Source organism: Convolutriloba macropyga, chromosome 10 (assembly GCF_964194025.1).
Source record: "Convolutriloba macropyga chromosome 10, txConMacr16.3, whole genome shotgun sequence".
Lineage (NCBI taxonomy): Eukaryota > Metazoa > Xenacoelomorpha > Acoela > Convolutidae > Convolutriloba > Convolutriloba macropyga.
Genome location: NC_134477.1, coordinates 48,921,138 through 48,946,971, shown reverse-complemented (window position 1 = coordinate 48,946,971; position 25,834 = coordinate 48,921,138). Strand labels below are relative to the sequence as shown.

Genomic DNA, 25,834 nt, shown 5'->3' with positions numbered 1-25,834 from the left:
GGAACGCCAAACTCTTAATTTTCTGATTTAAACGATATGTACACTCGGAATTTCCTTGTAACAAGTTGGATCGGATTTTAATAAATCCTTGAAGACATTTTAAAAAAATGTTTTTAAAGCTCATTTTTTGCAAGATATTTTAAATGACAAGCTCCGTAATTTTGTTTTTCATTGAGACTCTATACACACTGGGGATCTCATAAACAAATTCTTTTTCGATTTCAATAAATTCTTAACCTAAAAAATTGAACTTTTTCTGATTTAAGACATAAATGAAAAGTTGAAATTCACGTATCAAAGTCTAGATACACCAAAATATCCATCCAATTTATAGTTTAAATAAAGTCTAAGCAAATAAACAAAAAAATAAACATTTACGTAAAAATTAAACATTTACGGTCAGAAACACCTAATTTATGAAAGATCTACGCTTAGTTTCGTAAAATTTTGTAAGATCAACGCTAATTTCACCGACAAATTAATTAAAATCTAGGCTTGTAAACGCAAAAATCATCGCAAAATTATGTTTTATCTACGCTCAGAAAAAATTAGGTAAGAACAACGCCTAATTAAAAAACCAATTAATTAAACAACGCCTAATTAGCTTATAAACGCGAAATTTATCGCAAAATTATGTTTTATCTACGCTTAGAAAAAAATTAAGTAAGAACAACGCCTAATTAAAAAACTAATTAATTCAACAACGACTAATTAGGTAGAAACTACGCCTAAATACCTCATATTATGTAAGATATACGCTTAGAAACGCTAAATTATGTTTCATCAACGCTAAAAAGTTTCAACAAAAAAACTATTTAAGATCTATGCTTATAGACGCAAATTAAATAGGGTCATCTCCAAATTCAAGGAAAAGTTAAATAAAGTCTACGCTTACAAAATCAAAATAACGTAAGATCTTTGGTTAGAAACAGCAATACTTTCTTTCCAACGCTTCAAGCGTAGATCTTAAATAATTTTAACGCATTCAACTTGAAACTCACTCAATTTTGCATTTTTACCTTTGACATCATGTCCCGTGTGTCTCTTTTTTAGTGTATTATTGAATGCTCAATTATCATTTATGCAATTAGTTAAATCTTGTCAAGGAAATACTTGTTTCTCTAGTCTGGACCATCGAGAAGCATAAGTGCTTGCCTAAATGTCTAGCATACATTTTTGCAGAACCATTTCCTTACAGAATTTCTCGGTATTAAACCTATGTTCTCCCTGTGTTGAGAAAATCTGAAGCGCACTGTTGGTTCTAGGAAATTTTTTCTACAAAATCCGTAAAATTTTCGGGTTCATTACTGTTCATTTTCACAAGGTTTTCATTCTTTGATAGCTGACAACCTAATAGAAGTCTCCGACAACCTATTAGCTGTATTATACATTTTAACCTCTGAAATGACCCATCAAAGGAAGATTGTTAGATGCATCGATGTTTGAAGGGAAGTTTTCATCCCATAGTCAATAAAATTGATCTCATCTATGTAAGTACAGTGCAAGGAGCCAAAAAAATGTCTCTTTTGACATAGTTATGTGCTCAACCGTGTAGTTTAAGGCAATATTTTCTCTACCAAATTTTTTGGTCTTTTCAAAAGGGTTGAGACCTCGGGAAGTGTTCAGGGGATCATCATCAGAATTCACATGGTATTAACGGGCAAAATGGGCCACAGTGACAGTAAATTGAGCTTACAAGGCTCCTGGGGGGTCAAAATTAGAGCTCTATGTCTAACAAAAACCGAAAATCTACGTTACGTAGATACATCGTACGGACAAAAAATAAGTCAAAAATTGACAACTTTGCGATATAGTGCAATTTGGATATTTTGATTTGATTTTTCGGGGTCGAGGTGTGACCGCCATGCCACGCAAAATTTTGCAAGACAGGCGGTGAATGCGGAAAATTTTGTAAGACAAGCGGTGCATGCGGCGAAAATACATAAATCAGGCAGTGAATGCAGTGAAGAAGCCTATATCACCAGATAGCGATGAAGTTATATAATTTCACCGCTGAGATTAGCAATGAATTTACATAAAATCATCGCTGTGAAAAAAAAGTGTCCGCATTATGTAGGATAAGCGATGAATGCGATCAAATTGATTAAAATCAAGGCTTAACTTATTGATGAACGTTAATAAATTAACCGCTTATAAAAAAAATGTTAAAATTGTGTGAGATCAGCAATTAATGCTGTGTAATTGCAGATCTTAACCACCTAGAAAATGCTTCAAATTGTCTTTTGTTCAACGAAGATGAGATCCATTTAAAAAAGACACGCGGAAAATTTACAGACGAACAATCATACACCTTTCTGATTTTTTTTAAGCTGTGAATTTATGCAATTTCACCACTAGAGCGAGCTGTGAACTTACAAAAAATCATATTTCACTATTAAAATTTTTGATTTCACCGCAAATCTTACAAGAGTTCAACGCGTATGTTTTACAAAAATTAGAGTGATTTTGATATAAATTCAAAACAAATAACCTAGATTTTAACGGGAAGTGGCGCAGTGGGAAGAGAAGTGGCTGACATGCAGGAGTCGAAGTGTTCGAACCCGTGAAAGGACTGTAAAGTGGAGTAAGCGGTGAAATGTGGTGACGTTTTGTAAATTCACCGTTTAATCTACCGGTGAATTTTTATACTTTCACAGCATTCACCGCATTTAATCGGAAAAATATGTACGAAATTGGCGGAGAAGAAATCAATTTTTCAGCGCTTATCTTTCATACTTTTCCGATTTTTTCTCAACCCGGGTTCCGATTTTAAAAATTACTTGATATTACCTGCCGAGGCCTTAGGAATTTGTGAAATTATGTAAGATAGGCAGCGGCTAGAGTTGACAAGTTAAAAAATTTGCCGCATTTTTTTCACATAAATTTCCGGTGAATGCGTTGAATTATGAAACATGCGGTTGATTATTTTTTATTCTAGAAACCTTCTATGTGACAATTTTGTTTATAAGCTTAGATCTTTCATAAATGTGGATTTATAAGCGTGGATCTTGGAAATTTTGGCGATTCTACGCGTAGATCATACAAAAACTTGTCTTGAATTTAGCGTTGATCTGAAAAAACTTTGCGTTTCAAATTGTAGATCTCATATAATCTTGTTTTCAAGGTACCTTTCGTATCACATTATTTAGCGTTTCTGAGCTAATATCCTAAATAATATAGTATAGCTTTGATCTTACATGATTTTGCAGTTTCACAGCGCGTATCCTACATAGTATTGCATTTCTAAGCGTAGTTCTTACCTATGTTCAACGCTTATATTTATCCTACGGTATAACAATTTTGAGCTTTAACTGAACGTTGAGCACACACAAGAATCAATTTTTTTAGCTTTTGCATTTATATTATATATATTTTAGAGTTCAACCTAGTGTTTGGCTCACAAAAATTAAACAATTAATCAATTGTGTTGGTCATAAAGGTATTAGCGTAAAACTTGAGATTGATCTTTCGATTTTTAAAATATTATATAAGATATAAATCAGCTGATTTTATTTGGAGTAGCCGCCCCATGAAAAAATTTATATTGCATACAAAAAATTAGAAACTTTGATAATGTCCTCTTTAAAAAAAGAAATTCTTCGTCCGTTTTAGAATCGAGTATGGTTTTATGTGGGAGATCCTGATTGTACATAGAACCTCAATAAGAAGAACTTTTATTGTAATTTTGTTGGTGAAATTTTAGGTGCTCATTCGGAAACTTGCGAATTGTGCGAAAAAAGAATTTTGAAAGCAAGTATTTTTAATCAGATCAAGATGTTATTTAAGGTTCAATAAGTCACGTTACGGGAAATCCCCAGTGTGAAATCAGTCTCTATCGGAAAACTTTATGGTGCATCAAGAATTGTTAATAAAATTTTTTGTATTGTATTGAAAAAATAGGTTTTGAATGCAATGTTCCTCATTGAAAATGTTCATCTCCTCCTTACTTAAAGAGGAACAAGAAGTTTTTGAAAAACAACAAAACTTGGTAAAATAAATCCCTAGAACAAACAGAGCCTCAATTAGAGAGCATTTTTGATTTTTGATTTTTTGCAAATGGAAATATCAAAAAAATATTTCCTAGGCAAGCTACACCAAAAACGGACACTATATTAACACCTACTAAAGTTGACTCTGTATACAATGGGGATCTCTCTTTTCAGGTTGGTTGGGTATCAGTTACTTCTTTAGCCGACAAAAATTACCTATTTTTGAATTTCTTTGAAGAAATCTTTTTTCCAAGACAAGCTGCCACAATGTTTTCTTTTATTGAATTTCTGTTTTAAAGAAGCGTCTCTCATTCTAATTTGAGTTCGAATAGAATAACACCTTGACTCGATAAAAATTTGCACGTTTTCAGGGGATAGCTTTTCAAAATGTCCAGAACTCCATATGAAACACCAACTTTCTGGGGTCGAGGTGTGACCGCCATGCCAGGCAAAATTTTGTAAGACAGGCGGTGAATGCGGAAAATTTTGTAAGACAAGCGGTGCATGCGGCGAAATTACATAAATCAGGCAGTGAATGCAGTGAAGAAGCCTTTATCACCAGATAGCGATGAAGTTATAGAATTTCACCGCTGAGATTAGCAATGAAATTACATAAAATCATCGCTGTGAAAAAAAGTGTCCGCATTATGTAAGATAAGCGATGAATGCGATCAAATTGATTAAAATCAAGGCTTAACTTAGTGATGAACAATAATAAATTAACCGCTTATAAAAAAAATGTTCAAATTGTGTGAGATCAACAATGAATGCTGTGTAATTGCATATCTTAACCGCTTAGAAAATGCTTCAAATTGTCTTTTGTTCAACGAAGATGAGATCCTTTTAAAAAAGACACGCGGAAAATTTACAGACGAACAATCACACACCTTTCTAATTTTTTAAGCTGTGAATTTATGCAATTTCACCACTAGAGCGATCTGTGAACTTACAAAAAATCTTATTTCACTATTAAATTTTTGGATTTGACCGCAAATCTTACAAGAGTTCAACGCGTATGTTTTACAAAAATTAGAGTGATTTTGATATAAATTCAAAACAAATAACCTAGATTTTAATGGGAAGTGGCGCAGTGGAAGGAGAAGTGGCTGACATGCAGGAGTCGAAGTGTTCGAACCCGTGAAAGGACGGTAAAGTGGAGTAAGCCGTGAAATGTGGTGACTTTTTGTAAATTCACCGTTTAATCTACCGGTGAATTTTTATACTTTCACAGCATTCACCGCATTTAATCGGGAAATTATGTACGAAATTGGCGGAGAAGAAAACCATTTTTCAGCGCTTATCTTACATACTTTTCCGATTTTTTCTCAACCCGGGTTCCGATTTTAAAAATTACTTGATATTACCTGCCGAGGCCTTAGAAATTTGTGAAATTATGTAAGATAGGCAGCGGCTAGAGTTGACAAGTTAAAAAATTCGCCGCATTTTTTTCGCATACATTTCCGGTAAATGCGTTGAATTATGCAACATGCGGTGAAATATTTTTTATTCTAGATACCTTTTATGTGACAATTTTGTTTATAAGCTTAGATCTTTCACAAATGTGGATTTATAAGCGTGGATCTTAAAAATTTTGGCGATTCTACGCGTAGATCATACAAAACTTGTCTTGAATTTAGCGTTGATCTGAAAAAACTTTGCGTTTCAAATTGTAGATCTCATATAATCTTGTTTTCAAGGTACCTTTCGTATCACATTATTTAGCGTTTCTGAGCGAATATCCTAAATAATATAGTATAGCTTTGATCTTACATGATTTTGCAGCACGTATCCTACATAGTATTGCATTTCTAAGCGTAGTTCTTGCATATGTTCAACGCTTATATTTAACCTACGGTATATCAATTTTGAGCTTTAACTGGACGTTGAGCACACACAAGAATCAATTTTTTTAGCTTTTGCATTTATATTATATATATTTTAGAGTTCAACCTAGTGTTTAGCTGACAAAAATTAAACAATTAATCAATTGTGTTGGTCATAAAGGTATTAGCGTAAAACTTGAGATTGATCTTTCGATTTTTAAAATATTATATAAGATATAAATCAGCTGATTTTATTTGGAGTAGCCGCCCCATGAAAAAAGTTATATTTCATACAAAAAATTAGAAACTTTGATAATGTCCTCCTTAAAAAAAGAAATTCTTCGTCCGTTTTAGAATCGAGTATGGTTTTATGTGGGAGATCCTGATTGTACGTAGAACATCAATAAGAAGAACTTTTATTGTAATTTTGTTGGGGAAATTTTAGGTGCTCATTCGGAAACTTTGTGCGAAAAAAAGAATTTTGAAAGCAAGTATTTTTAATCAGATCAAGGTGTTATTTAAGGTTCAATAAGTCACGTTACGGGAAATCCCCAGTGTGTATTCAGTCTCTATCGGAAAACTTTATGGTGCATCAAGAATTGTTAATAAAATTTTTTGTATTGTATTGAAAAAATAGGTTTTGAATACAATGTTCCTCATTGAAAATGTTCATCTCCTCCTTACTTAAAGTGGAACAAGAAGTTTTGAAAATCAACAAAACTTGGTAAAATAAATCCCTAGAACAAACAGAGCCTCAATTAGAGAGCATTTTGATTTTTGATTTTTTGCAAATCGAAATATCAAAAAAATATTTCCTAGGCAAGCTACACCAAAAACGGACACTATATTAACACCTACTAAAGTTGTTTCTGTACACAATGGGGATCTCTCATTTCAGGTTGGTTGGGTATCACTTACTTCTTTAGCCGACAAAAATTTCCCTAATTTTGAATTTCTTTGAAGAAATCTTTTTCCAAGACAAGCTGCCACAATGTTTTCTTTTATTGAATTTCTGTATTAAAGAAGCGTCTCTCATTCTAAATTGAGTTCGAATTGAATAACACCTTGACTCTATAAAAATTCGCACGTTTTCAGGGGATAGCTTTTCAAAATGTCCAGAACTGTCAAAATGTCCATATGAAACACCAACTTTTTTGGTGGGCAAGGCACACCAAACATTTTTTTCTAATTTAGACGATATGTACACTCGAAATTTCCTCGTAACAAGTTTGATTTGTTTGTAGTAAATCCTTGACCAGATAAAAATTTTGTGTTTAAATTCCGTTATTTGCAAGTTTTTCAAATTTTCCCTGGACAAGATACTTAATTTTGTTTTTCATTGAGACTCTATAGACAATGGGGATCTCAAAAACGAATTCTTTTCAAATTCAATAACTTATGAAACCGGTGAAAATATGTATTTAAATGTTTTTAAATTTAAGACAATTGATCGACGAATTAAGTAGGATCTAAACTTATAAACGCCAAATTCAAAATTCAACGCTAATTATATTATATCAACGCTGACAAATACAAAATTAAGTAAGACAAACACTTAATTAAAAGAAAATTTTGTAAGATGTACGCTTAGAAGCGCTAAATCATGCAACATCAACAATAATTTCAAACAAAAATTATGCATGATCTATGCCTTTAGACGCAAATTTAAGTAGAAATAATTCCACATTCAACAAAAAGTTATTAAATCTCTATACTTATAAACTCAAAAAATTTTTTATAATTTTTGCAACCTAAAGATCTATTTTAAAAAACAGCAATACTTTCTTTCCAACGTCTCAAGCGTATAGATCTTATATAAATTTAGCGCGTTCAACTCCAAATTCACATAATTTTTTGCCGTTCACACCTTTTCCCCGGTGTCTCCATTTTCTTAATGTATTAGTTAATGCTCAATTATCATTTATGCATTTAGTTAAATATGGTCAAGCAAATGCTTGCTTCTCTAACCCAGACCACAAACGAGTACAACTACACGGCACAATGTCTAAGTAAGTAGAAATAGATAAATTTAAGTTGAAATAATTCCACATTCAACAAAAAGTTATTAAATTTCTATACTTATAAACTCAAGATTTTATATATTTTTTGAAACCTAAAGATCTATTTTAAAAAACAGCAATGCTTTCTTTCCAAAGTCTCAAGCGTATGGATCTTATATAAATTTAGCGCCTTCAACTCCAAATTCACATAATTTTGCGTTTTTTTGCCCTTCACGCCTTGTCCCCGGTGTCTCCATTTTCTTAGTGTATTAGTTAATGCTCAATTATCATTTTTGCATTTAGTTAACTATGGTCAAGCAGATGCTTGCTTCTCTAACCCAGACCACAAACGAGTACAACTGCACGGCACAATGTCTAGCATAGATTTTTGGCAGAACCGTTTTTGTACAGAAATTTCTCGAAATGATGATAAAAATTGAAGCAAACTTTTGTAGCTATGAAAACTTTTCTGAAATTGTGCAAAATTTATGAGTAAACTATTCTTTAACAGTCCATTTTCTCAGATCCCAAGTTTTCATGCTTTGAGAACCGACTATTTTTAGAAACCTCCGACAACCCATTAGCTATATTATATAAAACTCTGAAATGACCCATCAAAAGAAGACTGTTAGATGAATTGATGTTCGAAGGAACCTTTTTCAACCCAGAGTCAACATGACCAATCTCATCTTAATAAGTAGCTATGAAAACTTTTCTGAAATTCTGAAAAATTTATGAGTAATCTATTCTTTAACAGTCCATTTTCTCAGATCCCAACTTTTCACTCTTTGATAACCGACAACTTTTTAGAAGCCTCCGACAACCCGTTAGCTATGTTATATAATACTCTGAAATGACCCATCAAAAGAAGATTGTTAGATGAATTGATGTTTGAAGGAACCTTTTTCAACCCAGAGTCAACATGACCAATCTCATCTTAATAAGTAGCTATGAAAACTTTTCTGAAATTCTGCAAAATTTATGAGTAATCTATTCTTTAACAGTCCATTTTCTCAGATCCCAACTTTTCTTTCTTTGAAAACCGACAACTTTTTAGAAGCCTCCGACAAACCGTTAGCTATGTTATATAATACTCTGAAATGACCCATCAAAAGAAGATTGTTAGATGAATTGATGTTTGAAGGAACCTTTTTCAACTCAGAGTCAACATGACCAATCTCATCTTAATAAGTAGCTATGAAAACTTTTCTGAAATTCTGCAAAATTTATGAGTAATCTATTCTTTAACAGTCCATTTTCTCAGATCCCAACTTTTCATTCTTTGATAACCGACAACTTTTTAGAAGCCTCCGACAACCCGTTAGCTATGTTATATAATACTCTGAAATGACCCATCAAAAGAAGAGTGTTAGATGAATTGATGTTTGAAGGAACCTTTTTCAACCAAGAGTCAACATGACCAATCTCATCTAAATAAGTACAGTGCGAGAGTTGACAAGTTAGAAAATTCACTGCCAATTTTTTTAAATACTTTTGCAGTCAAGGCGTTGAACTATCAAGCCACGCCATGAATCTTATATTTTTTCTAGGCTAGATGCCACTTATCTTAAACTTTCGCTTAAAAGCTTAGATCTTAAAAAAGGTGGGTTATTAAGTAAGAATCTTATTAAAAATTGAGGATGCTAAGCGTAGCTCATACATAAGTTTGCCTTGAATTTAGCGTTGATCTGAAAAGACTTCGAGTTTGAAAGCTTAGATTTCTTGTAATCTTGTCTGCAATGTACCGTTATTATCACATAATTTTGCGCTTCTGAGCAAAAAAACCTAAGAAATTAGTAAAGCTTTGATAATACATGATTTTGGAGTTTCACAGGAAGTATCTTACACAGTTTTGCATTTCTAAGCGTAGTTCATACATAAGTTCAACGCTTATATTTAACCCACGGTATAACAACTTTGAGCTTTAACTGAACGTTGAGCACACACAAGATTCAATTGTTTTAGCTTTTGCTTTGATATTATATACATTTCAGAGTTCAACTTAGTGTTTAGCTGACAAAAATTAAACAATTAATCCTTTGTGTTGGACATAAAAGTATTAGCGTGTAACTTGAAGTTGATCTTTAAAATCTTAAAGTATTATAAAAGATATCAGTCAGTGATTTTCTTTGGTGTAGCCTGCCTATGAAAAAAGTTAGTTTTCATACTGAAATTCGGAAACTTTGATAATGTCCTCTTTAGAAGAAGAAATTTTCCATCCAATCAATTACTATTTTAAAATCCAATATGGTTTTATGTAAGAGATCCCGATTGTTTATAGAACCTCAAAAAGAAGAACTTTTATTGCAATTTTGTTGGGGAAAATTTAGGTGTTCATTCGGAAACTTGCGAATTGTGCGAATAAAGAATTTTGACAGCAGGTATTTTTAATATTTTTAATCAGATCAAGGTGTTATTTAAGTTTCAATAAGTAATGTTACTGGAAATCCCCATTGTGTATTCAGCCTCTATCGGAAAAAGTTTTATGGTGCATCAACAACTTTTATTAAATTTTTTTGTATTGTATTGAAAAAATAGGTTTTGAATGCAATTTTCCTCATTCAAAATATTTATCTCCTCTTACTAAAAATGGAACAAGAAAATTTTTAAAAACAACAAAAATTGGTAATATAAATCCCTAGAAATAATAGAGCAAAAATCAGAAAGCATTTGTTTTTTGATTATCAGAAAATGGAAAAATCAAATGAAAAATTCATAGGCAAGCTGCACCGAAAATTGAGACTCTATTAGCACATACTGAAGTTGATTTTGTATACAATTAGGTTCTGTCAATTCAAGTTGGTTGGGTATCACTTACTTTCTTAACCAAAAAAAATATCTATTTTTGAATTTCTTTGAAGAATTTCTTTTTCCAAGACAAGCTGCGGAAAAATTTTTCTTTTAATGAATTTCTGTATTAACTGAGCGTCTCTAATTCTAATTTCGGTTTGAATCGATTAACACCTTGACTCAATAAAAATTCGCATATTTTCAGGGGATATTTTTTCAAAATGTCCAGAATTCCACTTGAAAAACCAACTTTTTTCCTGGGCAATGAACACCAATTTTTTTTTCTGATTCAGACGATATATACACTCGGAATTTCCTCGTAACATGTTTGATTTGTTTGGAGTAAATCTCTGAAGAGATATAGGTTTTATTTTTAAATTAAGTTTTTTGCAAGACTTTCAAATTTGCCCTGGACAAGCTGCCTAATTTTGTTTTTCATTGAGACTCTATAGACAATGGGGATCTCAAAAACGAATTTTTCAATTTCATAAACTTATGAACCCGGAGAAAATTTGTACTTTTTTTTTAATTAAGACAATTCTGCGACATATTATGTAAAATCTAAAATCATAAACGCAAAATTTTATATCTACGCTTAAAAATACAAAATTAGGTAAGAAAAATTATGCTTAATTAAAAAGAAAACTGTGTAAGATATACGCTTAGAAGCGCTAAATTATGCAACATCAACACCAATTTCAACCAAAAACAGTGTAAGATATATGCCTTTAGACGCAAATTTATAAAGAAATAATTCCACAATCAACAAAAAGTTATTTAATCAAAAACTTGTAAACCCAAAATTATGTAAGATCTATGTTTAAAAAAGCAATACTTTCTTTCCAACCTGTCAAGCGTATAGATATTATATAAAACTATCACTTTCAACTCAATATTCACATAATTCTGCGTTTTTACCGTTGACACCTTGTCCCTTTTTTCTCTATTTTCTTGGTTTATTAGTGAAAGCTCTATTATCATACATGCATTTTGATAAAAATGGTCACTGAAATGCTTGGTTCTCTAACACAAACCACGAAGGAGCATAACTGCACGGCTCATTGTCAAGCATAGATTTTTGCAGAGCCATTTTTTTTTTACAGAATTTCCTGGTTTGATGAGAAAAATTGAAGCAAACATTTGTTGCTGTGAAAACTTTCTTCTGAAATCTCTGCAAAACTTATGAGTAATCTATTCTTTAACAGTCCATTTTCTCAGATCCCAACTTCTCATTCTTTGATAACCGACAACTTTTTAGAAGCCTCCGACAACCCGTTAGCTATGTTATATAATACTCTGAAATGACCCATCAAAAGAAGATTGTTAGATGAATTGATGTTTGAAGGAACCTTTTTCAACTCAGAGTCAACATGACCAATCTCATCTTAATAAGTAGCTATGAAAATTTTTCTGAAATTCTGCAAAATTTATGAGTAATCTATTCTTTAACAGTCCATTTTCTCAGATCCCAACTTTTCATTCTTTGATAACCGACAACTTTTTAGAAGCCTCCGACAACCCGTTAGCTATGTTATATAATACTCTGAAATGACCCATCAAAAGAAGAGTGTTAGATGAATTGATGTTTGAAGGAACCTTTTTCAACCCAGAGTCAACATGACCAATCTCATCTAAATAAGTACAGTGCAAGAGTTGACAAGTTAGAAAATTCACTGCCGATTTTTTTAAATACATTTGCAGTCAAGGCGTTGACTATCAAGCCACGCCAAGCTACTCCAAAAAATTTTTTGACTTAGAGATGTGCTCAATCGTTTATTTTAAGACAATATGTTCCCCGCAAACTTTTATTGTCTTTAGACTTCGGGAGTGTAGACTTCGGGAACTGTTCAGGGGACCCTCATTCCTAAGATATCAACAGACAAAATGGGAGACCGAGAATGGGAGACAGAAAATTGAGCTTACGGGGCTCCCAGGGATTCAAATTTAGAGCTTAAAGTCTGATAAACCAAAACTGTGCGTTACTTAGATACTAGGTACGGACAAAAAAGTTAAGAATTGACAACTTTGCAATAAATCACAACTTGGAATTTTTTATTTGGCTTTTCAATTATTTAAATTTAGACTATTTTAAAATGAATTACAGAAGAACTTGTAAAATGTATATTTGCTATTACCTGCCCAGGCCTATGAAAATTGTAACATTGTGTAAGATAAGCGCTGGCTAGAAATGAGATTTTAGAAAACTCACCACCAATTTTTTTTTCAATCCATTTGCAGTGAAGTTGCTGAACTATAAATCATGCGGTGAAGTTTTTGTTTCTCCTACGGTAGATACTACTTATCTGAAACGTTAGTTTAGAAGCTTAGATCTTACAAAACCATGGGTTATTAAGTATGAATCTTATTAAAATTTGACGATGCTAAGCGTAGCTCATACACAAGTTTGCCTTGAATTTAGCGTTGATCTGAAAAAACTTTGAGTTTGAAAGCGTAGATCTCATGTAATCTTGTGTGCAATGTACCGTTAGTATCACATAATTTTGCGCTTCTGAGCGAAAATCCTAAGAAATTAGTAAAGCTTTGATAATACATGATTTTGGAGTTTCACAGGGCGTATCTTACACAGATTTGCATTTCTAAGCGTAATTCATACATAAGTTCAACGCTTATAATTATGCTACGTTATAGTAAAATTGAGCCTTTAATTCAGCGTTGACCAGACACAAAAATCAGTATTTAAAATTTTGCATTAGAATTATATATTTTAGAGCTTAACATAGTGTTCTATTTACAAAAATTAAGCAATTTGTCTCTCGCGTTGTTCATGATTTTAATTGCGTGTAACTTGACATTGATCTTTTAGATACTGACAATTTAGATAAGAATTCAATCAGGGTGTTTTTTTGGTATAGCTTGCTCAGAGAAAAAGTTAAGTCATACAAAAAATTGGAAACTTTGATATTGTCTTCGTTAAATAAGGAAGTTAGTGATCGGGTCAAGCAGTTTTTGAGAAATCTAAAATGGCTTCTTTGTGGAGATCTCGATCGTAAATAGAGCAACAATAAAAAAAAATTTTCAATGTCATTTTTTTAGGGAAAAAACTTAGGTGGTCCTTCGGAAACTTGCAAGTTATGCGAATAAGATTTTTTGAAAACACGTATTCTGTATCAGATAAAGGTGTTATTTAAAGTCCAATGAGTTTTGTTACAGGAAATCCACAGTGTGTATCGGAGAAATTTTGCTCCGAAAAACGTAGGTTTTCACTACCTTTTTTTCATTGAAATTGTTTATCTCCTCTTTACTAAAAGTGGAACAATAAGATTATGAATAACAACCAAATTTGTGTAATGGAAATTCCTAGTAAATATAGAGCCTCAACCAGAGAGCATTTTATTATTTGATTATTAGCGAGCGGAAACATCAAGAAAATTTTGTCCCTATAAAAGCTACACCAAAAAATTGAACTCTATAAAATCGTCCTGAAGTTGACTCTGTATACACTGGGGATCTCTCATATCAGGTTTGGTTGGGTTTCAATTACTTCTTTAGCTGACAACAATTACGTATTTTTGAATTTCTTTGAAGAATTCAACATTTTTTCATTCAGAGATTCTGTATACAGTAGGCGTATCTCATTCTAATTTGACTTTGAGCTGTTTGACAACTTCACTCGATAAAAGTTCTTACCTTTTCAAGTGATATCTTTTCAAAATGTCCAGAATTACGTATTAAAAGCATATTTTTTGCTGTGCAAGGCACACCAAACTCCTAATTTTCTGATCTAGACGATATGTACACACGAAATTTCATCGTAACAAGTTTCATTGGGTTTGAGGAATTCCTTGAACGGATAAAAAATTTGTTTCTGAAATTCGTTATTTGCAAGATGTTCAAATTTCCTTATGAAAACCATCTAAATTTTGCCCTGGAGAATCTACGTAATTTCGTTTTTCATTGAGACCCTGTATACACTGTGGTTCTCGTAAACGAATTCTGTTCCGAAACATAAATTACGTAAGATCTAAGCTTAGGAACGTACAATACCCAGTTTAGAGGTCGACCTATGAAAAGGCTTTGGTCGGCCCATATCGGGTATGGGAACACAGTGGTCTACCGATAATGGATATTATCAAATTTGGGGAAGCGTTCCAGGGACCTTCGTCAGAATTGCTATGGTATCAACGGGCAAAATGGTAGACCATGACAGCAAATTGAGCTTACAGGGCTCCTAGGGAGTCATACCTAGAGCTCAATATCTACAAAAACCGAAAATCTACGTTAAGTGGATACACGGTACGGACAAAAAACAAAGTTAATAATTGACAACATTGCGGCATAGCGCAACTTGGAACTTTGGATTTGGCTTTCCGAGCAATCAAATTTAGACTGTTTTATAATGAAGTAAAGATCAATTTGTAAAAAATTACGAAAGTTGTAAAATTATGTAAGATAAGCGCTGGCTAGAGTTGACAAGTTAGAAAGTTCACAGCAATTTTTTCACCCATATTTGCAGCGAAGGCTTTGGATTATAAATCATGCTGTGAATTTCTTTTTCAATGCTAGATACCATTTATCTTAAATTTTCTTTAATAAGCTTAGATCTGAAAAAACGTGGGTTTATAAGTATGGATCTTACTAAAAATTTGACGACTCTTAGCGTAGATCATACATAAGTTCGCCCAGAATTTAGCGTTGATCTGAAACAATTTTGCGTCTGAAAGCATAAACCTCATATGGTCTTTATTTCGGTGTACCTTTGCTGTCAAACAATTTTGCTCTTCTAAGCGAATATCTTAAATAATTAGTATAGCTTTGAACTTACATGATTTTGGCGTTTCACAGCGCGTATTTTACATAGTTTTGCATTTCTAAGCGTAGTTCATACATCAGTCCAACGCTTATATTTTGCCTACGGTATAGCTAATTTGAGCGTTTAATTCAGCGTTGACCAGACACATAAGTCAATCAGTTTTTGCATTGATATTATATATAAATTTTAGAGTTTAACACTGTGTTCAGTTTACAAAAATTAGACAATTTATCTTTCGCGATGGTCATAAATGTAGTCGCATATAACTTGACGTTGGTCTTGCAAATACTAAAATATTATTTATGATATCACTCAGGAGATGTTTTTGTTGTAGCTCGCCCCAGAAATAAGTTAGGTTTAATATAAAAATTTTGAAACTTTGATAATGTCCTCTTTAATTAAAGAAGTTAATCATCAGGTCAAGGATTTTTTTAAAAAATCCAGTGTGGCTTTTTGTGTAGATCCCAATTGTACATAGAGCCACAATAAAGAGAACATTCATTGTCATTTTGTAAGGGAAAAAGTTAGGTGGTTGTTCGGAAGCTTGCGTGTAATGCGAATAAGACTTTTGAAAACATGTATTCTTTATCAGATCAAGGTGTTATTTTAGGTCCAATGATTCATGTTACGGGAAATCCCCAATATGTAATGTGCGTGTATCAGAAAAAGCATGATCAGTGAAAAAGTGGGGTTTTTTATTGAAATTGTTTATCTCCTCTCTACTAAAAATTGGATCAAGAAATTTATGATTTAAAACCAAACTTGGTAGTAGAAATGCTAGTAAAAATAGAGCCTCAACCAGAGTCCATTCTATTATTCGCTTATTAGCAAAGCGAAATATCAAAAAATCTTTTTCCTTAGGCAAGCTAAACCAAAATTGACACTCTGTAAGGCTTCATGATGTTGACTCTGCACACACTTGGGATCTCTCAAACCAGGTTTGGTTGGTTTTCAATTACTTGCTTAAACGACAAAAACTACCTATTTTTGAATTTATATCAAAAATTTTTTTCCAAGACAAGCTGCGACAAAATTTTCTTTGCAGAGATTCTGTATACACTGGGCGTCTCTCATTTTAATTTGACTTTGAACTGATTAACACCTTGACTCGATGAAATTTTTCACCTTTTCAAGTGGTACCTTTCCAAAATGTCCAGAATTACGTATGAAAAACCAACTTTTTTGCTGTGCAAGGGACACCAAACTTTAAATCTTCTGTCTGATTTAGACGACATGTACACTCGGAATTTGTTTCGTAACAAGTTCTTCGGAACGGATAAGGAATTTGTTTCTAAAATTCGTAAATTTTTGTAAAATTTGTATTTTTTTTAATTTAAGGCTTAAATGAAAAGTCGAAATTTACCAATTATGTAAGATCTATGCTTATAAACGCAAAATTCAACGCCAAAATATGTTATATCTACGCTTAGTAATATAAAATTAGGTAAGACCAACGCTTAATTCAAAAAAGATTATGTAAGATCTACGCCTAAAAACCTCAAACTACGTAAGATGTAAGCTTAGAAACGCTAAATGATGACATCAACACTAATTCCAACAAAAAATTATGTATGATCTATGCTTACAAACGCAAATCTATGTAGGATCAACTCCAAGTTCAAAGAAAACTTATGCAATTACTATACTTATAAACGCAAAATTATGTAAGATCTATGTTTAAAAGCAGCAAAGCAGCAAAATTCAACGCATTCAACTCCAAACTCTCATACTTTTGCGTTTTTTTACCGTTGACACCGGTATCTCTGTTTTTAGTGTATTAGTGAATGCTCAATATTCTTTTTCATGCATTTAGTTAAATCTGGTCAAGGAAATGATTGTTTCTCTAACCCGGACCATTGAGGGGCATAACTGCACGGTTCAATGTTCAACCATTCTATGTAGATGCCAATATTATAATTATGTGGTGCAGAAATTGTCCAGGCAATTGTCGTGTTGCTCTCATAACGGTGCGAACTTTCTGGATAACGAAGAGTTTTGTAACTCTCGTCGGCCTGAAGGTTCTGTACAATTTGAATAGTTGAATCACATCCTGAACTCACATGACTTTCATCTAAGTCACCATAACATTCTGGTATTTGATCACATTGTTGAGCACAAACGTGAGTTTTACGATAACGATCGCCAGCACATGATATATACGGCCTAACACACAATTGTGAAGGTGGAAAAGTGCCCTTTGGAGGCGGTTTAGTGTTTTCATAATCAGCACACTCTTGTTCGTTGAATCCTTCATCACTTCCATCTTGACACTGATGTTTTCCATCACACTTCCAATCGGATGGAATGCATCTACCATCTGATTCACATTGGAAAAAATCTAAATCAGTAAAATTATCTTAATTCTACATTTTTTTCGATAAAAATTGATGCCGCTTTTGAATAACTCAGCGTTAAAACTGTGAGAATTGCAGCGGATGTGGTGCAGTTTTGCAAGATCTGTTCTAACATTTGCAGCGAATGAGTCAAAAATTCACTTCATCGAATGCAGTAGAACAACAATATTGCGCTATACTTATGGCTACATTCACTAGTAAATAGCGCAAATATAACTCAACAAAAAATGGGAACAATGAAAAACAGAGGACAGTTGATACAATTTACGAAAAATAGACAGTTGCAATGAACCCCTAGTGCAAAAAATGTCATGTGGCATTTTTTGCAAGAGTTGCAGTTACTGTAGCTAAAAACTCCCTTTTACTTTTCAACCAGAATTTGTGATATATCACAGTAAAAAATGTTTTTATGTAATTCTTTTTCCTTCAATAAACTCACTTTTTCGATTCCTACAATCTAATTTCCTAAACTCCCCACTACATATACGTTCCCACTTTACTTCCTAAGTAGTTTTGTCCCACAACCACCACATCTTCGGTTTTTCAAAAAATCAGCATCGTTTGTTTATTGATCTCAACCTTTTATCATTGTTGACCGCCTTTGTCACTTTTTTGGCGCCTTTTTTTTTAAAAAAATCCAGCTGCTTAGCTCTGAGTTTCGATAATATTTTTCTCTTTGCCCAATTTTATAAGTTCGCTTTTGGATTCTGACTTCAGCTCAATTTCTGATCGGCACTTTTTTATTCTCAAAGATTGTCATGGAGTCTCTCTGAATCTCTACTATATATCATTAGAAATTTTTTTACAATACTTTTGCTTAGGTTCTTTATTTTGACTGTGAAATCCTCAGATAAAATAATTATCAGAAAAATTACAAAATTATTGATTAATTTTGTAAATTCTTCAGTTAATCTTTTTGTGTTTTTTATCTTGGGTAAATTTGGTTGCAGTGTGCTTCAATTAGAGTGCCTAATTAAACTACTTTTTATCAGGTTTTCCTTTATATGTCTGATATTGAACCGAAAAACTCTCTCTGACAATATTAAACAATTTACCCACTTCTTTGTATAAAATCCAGCAGTTCTGTCCATCATTGCCAATTTGTTTAACATTTTGAAAATTAAGTTCTTGAAACAATTTCCTATGATATTTTTGACAGAACCTGCAAGCTCAGAAAAGCTGAGTTGACAAAATTTCCTTTAAAAACTGAAAAGGTTGGTAAAACTCTGTTTTTAAAACTATTTTTTGTGCTGATAACCTATTCTACGTGTAGAAACACCGTTTTCTTACTCTATATGTAGAAACACCGTTTGCATCTATGAGAAAGAACCCGAAAACAGGCGAAAAGTTCAAAAACTTGAAAAATTTGCCAAAAGTTTAATTATATCATTTATGGTACAACTACCTCAACTCAGAACAGAGATTCATATTTCACATAGAGGCCACATATAAATCAAAACGGACCTCGAAAAAAATGTCTCTCATATGACTTTTCTGAACTTTTCTGAACCTTATAGTATTCTTTAAAGTTGTTTAATAGTTATCGCAAGATATTTAAGTAAGAGGTCAACAAAGTCGATCGTGGAAATAACAGCAAAAAGTAGAACAAGTTCTTCGTCTATTTTCAGCTTTCTTATGTAAAACCAAAAAAAAGCCAGACAAACAAACTTAAAAAGCAATGCAATGCAAGTCAAATAAATTAGTGGTAAAATCCTGCCCTAATAAAAAATCAATTGGCAGTTTAAGTGTCAAACTTATAAAAGAATGGTATCACATTTCACAAACTTTTGGGAAAATATATTGACTCTGGAAGGGTAAATTTTTAAAGGCAAAAACAAGCACTCTTATTAAGAAACACTTATCATAGAGCGAGACTATTAAGTGAACTGAAAAATATTCCAAAAATAGACAAAGTAAAAAATACTCCAAATCTCACAAAACAGAGATAACAAGGCAAATTTAACAAAAAACTTTGTTCAAATTTGCTAGTATTTAGGTATAAAATTACTAAAACAAATGCGCAAATAGTACTGAAAAGTTAACTACGCGAACGCGGAAAAAAAAACAAATTTTCCGAAAAATTTTTTGCAAGGTGAAATTAACTTATGGCAAATAATGATTTGCATTATTTATATTTTCCTCAAATAGACGTTCGTCAAAAGCTTCTAGAGCACAAAAGAAAAGTAATTTTGATTGGTATTAGCAAAAACAAATATCAATAATATTAGAACTGTTTTCTATTGAAGCTTATCTTGTGAAACCATTGAATTACATGTGAAAAGTTTCACATTTTTTTTAAATGGAAAATATTGTGTTCTAGTTAGATACAATTACATTATGCAAAAATCAACATAATTTCTTTAAAAATATTTCTAAAGATACTATAAGAACTGTGATTAACACCAAGTAATACAAAGTTGTCAAAAAATCAACCAAAATAGGAAACAAAAAATCTGAATACTTTTTGATCAAAAACGAAAAAAATATCCGTTCAACCTGAATCAAGAGCTTCTCAGATGAGTTTGTACACTTACGCGGAGTTGTTTACCAGTTGAATTTTTAACAAATTGCTTGAAGTTGTCTTTTGGAAGTTTATCTGGTTTCAAATTCTTTGGTAGCCAAAACATACAAATGTTTGATACGAAGAAAGTTTAGCCAAAAATGGGTACTGTCAGTTTGCACATTGTTAGATAGTAAGAATATATAAATATTCATGCTAGTCCGCGTTATATTATATTTCAATTCTCTGGAATACTTTTATTCTCTCGTTTTGCAAAATAGCTCATTCGTCATCATACTTGAAAAACCAGAATAACTTCTTGAAAAAAGATTCAGATTCATGCAAGAGACTTCGTTTCTATCATTAAAGCAGACAATTAACGTCTAAATAATTTTGAAAGTTTCAGTACCTTTTACGTAGGTGAGTGAGTGTTTTACACAAACTATGTGTGGTCTAATGTGGACTACACCAGAAATTCCAATGCGCTGTCTACTAGCAAAATTAGCTTCATTGACTAAATTTTGAGCAAGCAATAGCTCATACTGGATTTCAATGCTATGAATGCTTCCTATCTCTACACTCTATTGATCGTAAATAAGGTTGCGTAGCTGAAAAACCTCTTTTAAGTGAGTGTGTAAATGTTATTAGCAACCCGTGTCAACGCTAAAAATCACAAAGTTAAGTATGATTGGCGTTGAACGCGTTGAATTTATGTAAGATCAACACTTGAGCGTAGATCTTACAGAAATTCCAAGTATTAAACACCAATCTTACATATTTTGCGTTGAATTAAGTGTAGATCTTACATATTTTGCGTTAAATAGTGTGTAGATCCTTTTTAAATTCAATGCATTCAACGCCAATCTTAATTATTTTCCGTTGAATTTAAAGTAGCTGTTACATAATTTGCGTTGAAGTTAGTGTAGATCTTACATATTTTGAGTTGGATTTAGCGTAGATTTTACATAATTTGCGTTGACTTAGCATAGATCTGACATATTCTCCGTTGATTTAAGCGTAGATGTTACATAAATTCATCGCCTTCAACGCCAGTCTTACATATTTTGCGTTGAATTTAGCGTAGATCTTACATATTTTGCGTTCAATTTAGGGCACATCTTACATAATTTCAACGAATTCAACGCCAATCTCAAACATTTTGCAGTGAATTTAGCGTCGAGTTTATTTATTTTGAGTTGAAGTGAGCGTAGATCTTACATTTTGCGTTGAATTTTGCTTATATCTTACATATTTTGCGTAAACAGAACTAAAATTGAACAAATTTTAAATAAGATCTCAGCTGGTTACAACGCAAGGTTGCGTAAGGTCACCGCTAAATTGAATGCAAAATTGTGTAAGATATACGCTTAGAAAAGCCAAACTTACGTGAAACGTGATGTTACAGTTCCATTTGTTAAGAGCGCAGTTCATAAGAAAATTAGGGTTCTGTGACACAGTGTTAGAAGAGGCGACAAGTAAGCAGAAGATCAGTGATTCGAGGCCCATACCCAGAGTTCTACCCGTTCACTTTAGGTGAAATCAACGCTAAATGCAACGCAAAATATGCAAGATCAGCGTTAATTTCAACAAAAAAAATGTAAGATCTACGCTAAATTCAACGCAAAAAATGTAAGATCAACGATAAATTCAAAGCAAAATTTGTAAGATTTTCGCTAAATTCAATGCAAAATATCTACGATCTACTCTCAATTCAACGCAAAAAATGTAAGAAAATTGCGGTGAATTTTCCGACTTATCAACGCTAGCTACAGCTGATCTTACATACATTTGAGAAAATTCCTCGGTCCAGGAAACTTCTTGATCAAAGTGAAACATTGTCTAAGAAGTAAATTTGCCTCAGTAGTTAATATAGACCACTTAGAACAATTTTTATACAGATAGAAAAAATTGGGAAAAAAGTGCAGAAACAAACATTAAAAGTCCAAAAACAAATAAGAAACAGATAATAGACAATATGTACGAGAACAGATTGAAGATAACAAAAAGGTTGCAAATCCAATTTTTCTTTTAATAGTAGTAATAGAATATAGCAATACTCCTCTAAAACCATTTTGGTTCAAGAATTCTGTCAAAAATTTTTGATAGGTTGAAATTTACACATTTTATTTTTATCATATTCAATTGAAGCTGATAACAACAAGTGGCTTTCTATAACAAAAACTCACCATCAGGACATTTTGGTTTTGTGTTCTCGGGTTTTTGATTGCCGATTACTTTTTTTGCGTTGTTTTGCACCTGAGCTGTGATATATTTATCCAACACAACCAATTCAGAATATTTCTTTAGTCGTCCAATCATTGATTTCCTAACTGGATTTTCGTTACAAACTGTAACAGCAGGAAAAGGCAGATTAGATTTGGTTTCAACTGATAATTCCATAGTTATTGGATATTTCATGTATTTATCAACAAGTTTTGCGAAAGAAACTGAAAAAAATATAAACAGTCCCAAATAAATAACAATCCAAAGAACGCGCACAATTTCGCTTGAACTGCCTACTTGAGGAACAACCGCATCTCGGAATCGAATCAGAGATTTGTTAACTAACTCTTCGGCTTTTGATAGGCCATCTGTTTCACTTTTATCGCCATTTTCAGTTGTTTCCTGTGTTCCAATACCAAACTGCGTATCCGAAATAGCAATTTTGGCATCTTGCCGACGTAAAGCCCATTTACAATCGCAACGGCAATCGAGGTGTTTTTTGGGATAATGTTTCCCATAAGTACTCATAATGAAAGTGATGGTATATAGAGAAATTCAAGATGCAACTTGAAATCTACAGAAGTTACGCTTCTTGAAATGATGAGTTATGACAAATAAGCAAGATAACTGTCACTTTCGTCTATTAAAATGATTAAGATGTTTGCAGAAGCGATAAAATATGAAGGAATGGCAACCCTAAAGCCAATTTCATCTAAATGGTTACGCTTGAACCTTATGAAACTCTTCAGATCAGAGAGTTTGGTGTTGCAGTAGGTTCTTTAATCAAATATATTTGTAAAGTCCAGAAAAAGTTCATGTCACAATGCTTTTAACCGTTCCCAACTTTGTTCATAGGTATAGAGACATTTTTTTTAGATCGGAATTATTGGATCTAATGGACTAGTTCTTCGGACTAAATCACAGACTTAACTCACAGTGTAGCTTTTTCTCGATTTGATTCACAATATAAGATTTCAAACATTTTGTTATGAATTCAGAAATAGTCACAAAAGTTTTATCTGCAAAAAATATTGATTCCAGCATTTGAGCACTAGGAGTCATTTGAGTTATAACGAAATGTTAAACACAGGTCGGAATAGCTCAATTTTTTTTTAAAAATGAAGATAAATTTTGAAGATTTTGAACAAGGGTTCAAAACATTGCAATTTTTCATATCTATTACTCTACATATAATTTTTATTTGTCGCAACGACAGTGATAATAAAAATTAAGACTCCTTCAATAAATCAAATATTATAAAATTGCTCTCTTTTATGATAAAAAGACACGAGAAGAGGAAATGGAAAGTTTAACATAAATGTCGAAACTATTTCCGTTTTCGGTTTAGCCTTGAAGTTTACAAACTCCAGCACTATCAATGCCTGTACATATAAATCAGGGTGTTCGGACATGTATTCATAGAATAAATATCTAATGCTCCAAAAGAGCCAGGTTTTACCAATGTAGTTCGAATTTTCAGAAAAAAAAGATCTATACACTCATGTTTGTAAGGGCTGTTATAGAGTGTTTGCCACGGCTATTTCTTACTGGCCGGCGGGCCTGAATAAGAAGCTGCCGCTAACCAGCACAGTCTAAAAAACGTTTTAATATTGTCAACCACGAATTTGAAGTTTGATATTCAAATAAAAAGATGGAGAGAATCGATTTATGTCGGAGGCTGCATCATCCAATATTTAAAAATAAAGTCTAGAATTGTGGTCTTTAAATAACTAAACGAAGAACGCTCGCTGTCAGACGAAATACTGCTATTGCAAAACATACCTTATGCTCTGCTCAGATTGTTCAATCATGGAACCTGTGCGTCGTGACGACATAGGGTTTAATATCACTACTTCACTGGTAGAACGATTAGCGTTCAGGCATTTTATCACTTCAAACTCACCTACAGAACTTGAACCTAGAATCATTTTTTTTTTCAAAAAAGAGAAAAATTAAGCGGCCTTGACGTTTATATTTGGGGCACAGTTTTCCCATCTCGTGTACATCGGATTGCAATTACACTTTGATCCAATTATTTCAGCTAACTTTCTTCTGAAATTTATCCGAAAATGTAAAACTTGCAATAGAAGAAAAGACTCAAATTTTGTTTTAAGTCGGATCAATCTGAAGCACATCAATGCATTCGCACAGTTCAGTTTCCAACTTTATGTGGAATATAATTGTTCACCGGTACCATATAACAGCCAAAAACTGAACCTAAAGCAATTTTCATAATAACTTGCGATTGTGGGAAATTGCTTCCTGGCATAGCTAATTAGGTCCTTATTGCTGAAGCAAAAGCAGCGCCAAATATAAAGAAAATCTTTCAAAAAGACGAAAACTTGTATTGATTAAACTTAGCAACGAGTAAATTTGATTCACAGAAAAGATCATATATCGTTCTTAATATTCATAGAGAGATATATTAAATATGATCCCCCGTAACCTTTGCAACATCAGATTAAAAGATTTTGCAACGCTTAAATGAAATCATATATATTCTCTGTATGGTTAACAATAACTTTAAATTCCAGTCTTACTATAAATTCTCACTGTTTTGTTTCACATGTTATATTTCAAGATAAAGGTTGCAAGTGTGTGCGGAAATTTGTCAGCATTTTGTGCTCATTTTTCTCAACGTCCTTAACATCTGCGGACAACCAAAACCTCTAACTATTTTCAACTCTTAAATTTTGGAGGGTAGTGTTATATTCTCTCCGAGGAGTGTCTTCCGTTGGAAAAATCTTACCTAGTCCAATAAATTGTTTTAGCAAAGTTCTTTATTCTCCCTCAAGTACCATTTCAATTTTCCTACAAACTTTGAATTACGTAAAAGGTTGTCAGCATTTTTTGTCACTCATCATTGAACTTCTAAGCGTGTGCTTTTAGAGTGTTTTAGTCAGTAACCACTCATCTAAGAAATTTTTTAAACTTCAAGTTTTAGCCTTTTGTCATAAAAAATTAGTTCTTAATTGGACAAAATCCTGTAGTAACTGTAAATTGGGTAACATCAAATTTTCTTAACCTGTTGCATTGCTTTTCCCCAAACATCGCCTCTTGTTAACGCAGAATATAGTCACTCTTATTTAGAAAAATTTCAATGGTTTTCCAATTCTTCGTTTGAATCTGTTGATATTTGAATTATATTTGGCAGATAATACTTACTTTACCAACATATATAAATAACATACTTTTAGCATATATGATGTTCTTTTCTAAAATTGAATCGGTTGACATATTGTTTTGTTACCGAATTTTATCAGTAATTTTATTAAGTTTAGTAGATCTGTTGAATATGTGGCATACACAAGTTAGATAACAATTTAGAAACTGTAGATCAGTCCTAATTGCTGGGAAATTCGGAATTTAGTTACTTTTTTGATG

At 32.5% G+C, this 25,834-nt stretch overlaps 1 protein-coding gene across 1 annotated transcript in view; it reads right to left on the bottom strand.

Moving 5' to 3' along the window:
• Positions 1 to 23,082, bottom strand: part of LOC142348057 (uncharacterized) — a 154,699-nt gene extending 131,617 nt beyond the window's left edge. Inside the window, exons 1-2 of the mRNA XM_075399224.1 lie at positions 22,414 to 23,082; positions 17,222 to 17,711 (exon numbers count right to left, since the gene is read on the bottom strand). Coding sequence (XP_075255339.1) covers positions 17,222 to 17,711; positions 22,414 to 22,978 — 1,055 coding nt within the window. The 5' untranslated portion in view covers positions 22,979 to 23,082. The remainder of the gene's footprint in view (positions 1 to 17,221; positions 17,712 to 22,413) is intronic.
• Positions 23,083 to 25,834: the final 2,752 nt, after the last annotated feature.